The sequence below is a fragment of the Labeo rohita genome, unplaced genomic scaffold, assembly GCF_022985175.1.
Source record: "Labeo rohita strain BAU-BD-2019 unplaced genomic scaffold, IGBB_LRoh.1.0 scaffold_1437, whole genome shotgun sequence".
NCBI classification, from domain to species: Eukaryota; Metazoa; Chordata; class Actinopteri; order Cypriniformes; family Cyprinidae; genus Labeo; species Labeo rohita.
This window is the reverse complement of record NW_026127601.1, coordinates 6372-13579: the sequence shown is the minus strand read 5'-3', so window position 1 is coordinate 13579 and position 7208 is coordinate 6372. Positions and strand designations below refer to the sequence as shown.

The window sequence follows — 7208 nt, the reverse complement described above, 5'->3', positions numbered from 1 at the left end:
TTTTTGATTTCTTTGGCACTTTGTTATATTTACATGTATACCCAACAAACACAGAACGTTGCTACAACGTAGCCAACCTTTTAGCAACGTTGTAACAACATGGCTAAATGGTTGTTGGTTCTACGTTGAGTTGTTAAGGTTGTTACTGCGTTGTCACAATGTTGTCATTCAACCACGGATCGCTGAGGTTGTGCTTAGGCTGTCTGGACAACCACTGCACGACGTGTACTCGTCACTGTTCCGAAGCGCATTTTACAACTGAACAGACCGTTGGGCCGTTATTCTTCTTCAAGCCAGGATACGTGAGTATTGCTTTGGTTTTTCTCAGATAAATAATATATTGTAATATCCAAACAAAACCTACAATATTCGTGTCCAATGTGAGATTATCTGTTCTGTTAATAAACTGAATGGACAGAATAGCTGACAATTCACATACCGAGTGTTAGTTTGCGGTCGGGTTTGGTTTAATGCTAACTATATTACTTTCTGTATTCAGATATCGTTACTCATATTTATGAAAAACCGTTAAACATATTCTGGTCATGTAAATGATAAAGTGTCTTAACATTATACCAAAAGTTTTAAGCTCTAATGAAGCTATGAAAAGTGATTGACATTTCAGCACAACAGACAGCGACTTAAGCCCGCACTCGCAAGTTAACGTTCAAGACGACAGATAAATCTGTTGTTAGCCATTGGCCAATAAATAGTTAGATTTAACTCGCCAGTGTTTTTGTTATGAGTCTTACATGTCAATTAAAATTGACACACTATATATGTATAGGGCTTTTTTTCAGTTAAAATTATTTTTTTTTTTCACTTTTTATTGACTATATGGCTAATTATAATATATATATATATATATAAATATATATAATAGGGCTTATTATATTTTATTGACTACAAGGCGTACATTTAGCATAGATAGATAGGATGTATATAGTAGATATAGATAGATAGTCTGGTGAATACATTAAACAATTTAATAGCCAATGGCGGTTTTGTTGCCTAGGTGTGCATATAGAGTGTTGGTTAAGTCATATTTTGGTAAATGCATGTGAAAGAAACAAATATTTGTGACATTACACATAAAAAAAACAAAACAAAAAAACAGTCATTGTTAAAAAGGCCATATGTTTGTGGCACTGACAATGGCGAATTCAGGCTTGTGTACCAGATCACATTATGCACATAGTGTGAAAACTAAATATATATATGTCTCATCTAAATAAATTAGTATTTTGATTGGTCTCAGTAAAGCAGTTATGCTGATATTGTTTCTTTTTCTTTGCCCAACAGGCTGTTTTCACACTGAGGTAAGAAAAATACATTATCAAGTCTTAATATGCCTTTTCTATTAAACAATGATATGGTTCTATTAAAATTCCATTATTATCTTATCTTTAAGAATGGAAAACAAAAGAAAAGTTGGCAGAAGAGAATATATAAGACGCTGGAGAGCAGCCAACAAGATTCTTTCTAATTGTCACCAAAATCAGGCCAAAAACAAATATAGTACTATTTGCACTAGTCCTGTACTTCAAGAATCCTTACAACATTCTTCATCCTCTGCAACATCAATTTCAGAGTGTAGCACAGCTTGCTCTTTAAGGGAGAGTGGAAATATATCCTTAAACCAAGAGGATACTTTTAACACAGATGAAAGCTCTGAGTTCTCTTCAGATTGTGAGACATATTTGTCACTCTCTGAGGAGGATCATGAAACAAATTCTTTGAGAGAGGACCTCATTGCTTGGGCGAACAAACACCAAATCCGACAATGTGCTTTAGATGACCTCTTAAAAGTCCTGCGTTCACAAGGACATGACACATTGCCTGCTACAGCACGCACACTTTTGAAGACTGTGCGAGCAGTTGATATTCAGAATAAATCTGGAATGCAGTATATTCATCTCTCATTGCCTGAAGAAATTGAGAAAGTGCTAAAAAGATATCCTTGTGAGGTGACTTCCAAAATACATTCTCTGGAGATTTCTTTAAATGTTGATGGACTTCCACTCTTCAAGAGTTCATCATTGTCAATGTGGCCTGTGTTGTGTTCCATTCATCTTCAACCAGTGATTGTATTTCCTGTAACACTGACACTGGGATCTCAAAGACCCTTAGATCTTACATTTCTTGAGGATGCTGTTACAGAAATAAAACAGTTACTAGAAAGTGGTCTTAAATTTGATGGGAGGATCATTGGAATCAAGCTAAGGTGCATTGTATGTGATGCACCAGCCAAAGCAATGGTGAAAAACACCAAGCCATTTTCTGCATATCATGGTTGTGACAGATGTGAACAAAAAGGATTCTGGGAAGGAAGAATGACTTATCAAGAAGTTGATGGGTTTGAAGTAAGAACAGACCATTCATTTAGAGCTCAAACCCAACCAGAACACCATAATGGAAGAACACCTTTGACAGAGTTACCAGTTGATATGATTGGCCAGTTTCCCATCGATTACATGCACCAGGCATGTCTTGGTGTTATGAAGAAATTGTTGACAATTTGGACAAGAGGAGAAAAGGGACGTAGTAGACAAACCATGATCTCTGCTGGTCAAGTTGATGTGGTGAGCACTAGACTTATTGATCTTCAGCAGTGCATCCCGTCTTGTTTTGCTAGAAAACCAAGAAGTCTGAGACACCTGGAAAGGTGGAAGGCTACAGAGCTTAGACAATTCCTGATTTATACTGGAAAGCTGGTTTTATCAGGAATTCTGCGACAAGACCTTTATGAGCACTTTCTAACTTTCAGTGTTGCAATAAGCATCTTACTGTGCCCCTCCTTGGTCAGTCAACATGCGTCATATGCACACAAGTTGCTACAGTATTTTGTAGCTAAGGGCAGGGAGCTGTATGGACCATCATTCTTGGTGTACAATGTACATTCAATGCTTCATCTTGCATCTGATGCCAAGAGTTATGGCTGCCTGGATGAATGCAGCGCCTTTCCATTTGAGAATTACATGCAGAAGTTGAAGAGAATGGTGCGCTCAGGAAAGAGCCCTCTTGTGCAAATTGTGAAAAGGATCAGAGAAAACCAAGATGGCACAACCATACAAAGTATTCAAAGAAGCAATGCCATTTCTTTAAAACAGCCAGACAATTCCATTATTCTGGAAGATGGCAAATGTCATCGATAAAACAGAGAATGACTACCTATGTCGAGTTTTCCTGCAACCATCTCCACTCTTTATGGAGCCCTGTGAATCATCAATAATTGGAGCATTCGTGTGCCAAAAGAACAATGTTCTACAAATGATCCCAAAAGAAAAAGTCAGTCAGTGTAAAAGAGCAATTAAGATTGAGCAGAGGCAAAGAGTAGTCTACTTGACTATTCTTCACAATCATGACAAGTAGACATCAACAAATTATCTCTTTAAAACACATATCATGTGTAAGTAGCATTTATATTAAAAAAAAAAAGATAATGTACAACTGACTTTTTATTTTTTAATAGTCATATACCTTGTCTTTCAGAATGTTTTCAGTTGTGGAATTCACCTCAGATCACAGTGTAGCTGTAATTCCTGATGCATGGAAAGAAAAAATAGACCAGGTAAGATGTATAGACCTAGACATATGCTTATTTGCTACATAAATCTCACTGGTTTACGTTTTAAATTGCTTTGGTAATACAGTTGCCAGAAAATGCACTTATATTACCTAACTTAGTCTAGATTATTCCAAAAATCATGGATTTTATGTTGATCATGCAAGTTATGTAAAATAGTTTGTAATAGGGTGACTGTAGCCTGAATTATTCAAAACATGAATCTTGTTTGCTATGTATATTTCTAAAATATATGTATATTTATACTACTTTTCCTTAGGACATCTATTGCTACTGGCCACCCAACAATGTCCAAAGTCTATTGAAAAAAAGGTCTTTGCCTGACAAAATAAAGTGGAACAGACTACAAGTCCACAGAGTTTTTAAATCCTCAGGTATGTGAAATATTACACAGATTTTGTCTTTGAGATAATGGATTTAAATTGTTTTTTTTTGGGGGTGATGGTGAAGGATTTATAGTTGCCTATACATATATTTGTTTACTTTTCAGGATGTACTGTTTTTACATTGTACATTTACACACTGTCTTTTTTGGAATTCTGGTTTGTACTTCAATATCCACCTTATTGATCAGTGCAGAAGTAAGCTGTTTTCTGTGAATGTGCACAATTTCTGATTCATTAGCCACTGTAGGGCAATACTGGGAAGAATATATAAGTACATTAAATGATAAAACAGTTTGTGCTACAATCTAGTGTTTTTATAATTATGTAAATCCATGAAATAATATGGTAGGAAACACAAGTTTGCAATATTATGCAGTGAATCCAGCTGATTTGTACAGATAAAAATCAGCTGGAAGCAGATGAGACCAGAAGCCAGACACAATAAATTTACAAATGGCAATGACAGCTCTTATGGGTACAGTAAGGTGGATACTTTATGATACATTGTTGTACCTTTCATGCCAACTCATGCCCAACTTTTTCTTTAGTTGACTACATGACAGCCCAAAAGCTCATGAGAAAAGCTCAAATCACCTCGTGTCCTGAACTCTCAGACTCCTCCATCACTGAGAAAAGGCCAACCAGGCTGAAGAGACCACCTTTACGCCTTTTAGAGTCAGATAGTGATATCACAGATATTGAAGACAGTATGTGTATGAATTCACATTCTTTGTTTGGTTTATAAAGTAATTAAATAATAAAAACTTAAATTTAATAAAATGTTTTAGGTAATATCAATACCAGGCCACCAGCAAAAATACCAACCCTGCCCTCTCCACCGAGAACAATGGAGCCAAGAAGGAACTCAGCCAAAAGTACAAGAAAATTGTATTTTTTAATTTGTAAACCATTGCGGCACACCAAAATACATTTTTTTTTTTTTTTTAACAGTAAACAAATAATATTGTAATTTGTTTATAACAATGGTATTATTACAATGACATGAATCTTTCTTTTCTTTTTTTAGCACCTGAGCCGTTACAGACATGTGGGGGTCTTGACAGCTTACCAAGAGCGGGATTTTGTGGTAAGTATAAATAATAATAAAGATAAGCAGTTTTACATCATATAAAAAAATGACTGCAGGCCTGTATATATTAATATCTCAATGCTCCAAACTTGCCAGGGGGCTACAGAGCAGCTATCAGTACCAATAGTACTTATTCAATGAGGCCACAACATTTAGGTATTGTTTGTTATTTTGTTTGTTTATTAGTTTAAATGGCATACAATTTGTACTACAAAGGCATAATCTGAATGTCATCTATTAGTAAAAGCTGTATCTGATAGCCAGTACAGAATATTAATCAAACTTGTAATTGTAATAACACAAACAATATATTCCTTTTTAGATTTCTGCAATACACCAGCCTGGGATGTCCAGAGTGAAGGACATAGGGTCATGGCACATCAGTTCGAAGGCAAGATACATACAATACAACTTTTTCTGAAAAATGATGACCATTTTGTCATCATGTGGAGAGAACCATTATATCAGTTCTGTCCAGAATACAAAAAAAAAAAAAAAAATATTATTTGTAAATTACTGTTCTGATGCTTGTGAGAACAAAGTTAAAAGTCTGTTTTGAATCAGTAAAAAGTTCTGATGGACATAACTGATGATAATGATAAACATTACAAAATTTGTCTGTATTAGCGTAATGTAATTTATTAACATATCATTGATTCAGAGATGCCAGGGGGCTCCAGATCAGCTGTACATACAGATAGTACTCAGTCAGTGATGCCACAACATTCAGGTAATGTTTCCCTACTGCTTTTTTTTATCTTTCTTTCTGTTATTTATTTTTTATATTTCATTGAAAATTGTCAAAAGGTAAAAAGAAGGAAAGAAAATATGTTGCTTGTGTGAAATTAAAATAAGTGTACTTAAATATACACATGTAAGTTAAATGTTTATAAGAGAGAATTATAATAATGTCTTTTTTTAGCACCAAGAATGCAGGAATGGAGTCATGAACATAATTCAAATGTTGATCAACACCAACAAAGTATGTTACTTTTTGTCTTTGATACAAAATTTGATGATAGAGTACTAGTGGCTTCAAGTCTATTTTGAAAACCTCAACATTTATGAAGTGCTATTGTGAGGCCTGATAATTTTTAAAATGTGTCCATGTTTGTTAAGTTTTGCATTTAAAAATTTTTTACTGCAATTAAATGTAAACGTAAACAAATTTTGAAATTTGTGCTAAGCCATGATCCAGCTTTGTTTGCAAAGACTAAGATGCTCCTTTTATACCCAAACATGATACCCTCACCTATTACCAAATGACCTGCCTGTATGTCAGGGAATCCCAGTAATTCACAGTCACCAGCCACAACACACATCAGATCCCAGTCACCTGAATTCTAACCACCCGAACCTGCAGTCACTTATCAAGCCTCCTATAACTCTGCACTCCACTCAGTCTCATACTGTCCAGTCTACATATTGTTGAACATAACCTGACTCCTTACCTGCAACTTACCTGTTTATACTTACCCTTAGATGCTCCGACACTTCATCAATCCTGTTCCCCTTTGTTCCCGTTCGCCGCCAGTCAACCTGCAAAAGACAAAGCTTCAGTCACCACAACTAAAAACTCTAGAACTGTTGTTAATACCATTTACTTGCCTGCCATCTTCTTTTCACGATCAGGGGTGTGTTTCCTGTACAACGATGTAACTCGCTGATTAACCTCCATAGTACTATGCATTGTTGTGACGAACTAGCTAGTCATAACGATAATTTATGCTATTTAACTAATTTGAAATCTCTAAAATGCAATTTTAAACATGGCACCTGATGACTAATTTACTATTTTTTTTTGTTCTATGTCATTTCACTTTATTTGATGTTTGATTCATCGCAGGTTCCCTCTTACGTCATACTCTGGGGTTCCCCTAGGCATTTATGCCATGTGCACTATTCAAAAACGTCACTTGCAGAGGAAGCTTAAAAAAACATAGATTAAAATTCATTTATATTTAGATCGAGTGAAAGATATAGATTGTACTGCATGTTAGCTTTCTTATTGTGCCCAAGAGCATAATTTATTGAGTCCATATGTCTTACTAACAAGAAACTATGCTTCTAACCACAGGTCAAGAGTTGTAGTTCCAACCACGTAAGTTTGTGACGCTGTTTGCGAATGTTCGTTTGAACTATAGTT

The 7208-nt window shown here is 35.3% G+C and overlaps 1 protein-coding gene across 1 annotated transcript; it reads left to right on the top strand.

The window, feature by feature from the left end:
- The first annotated feature begins 3233 nt into the window (after positions 1-3233).
- Positions 3234-5694, top strand: LOC127158295 (uncharacterized). The gene is made up of 8 exons (XM_051101467.1): positions 3234-3571; positions 3846-3960; positions 4521-4679; positions 4761-4847; positions 5000-5059; positions 5159-5218; positions 5385-5453; positions 5690-5694. The coding sequence occupies exons 1-8, from the start codon at positions 3494-3496 to the stop codon at positions 5692-5694; spliced, it is 633 nt and encodes a 210-aa protein (XP_050957424.1). The 5' UTR covers positions 3234-3493.
- The last annotated feature ends 1514 nt before the right edge of the window (positions 5695-7208 follow it).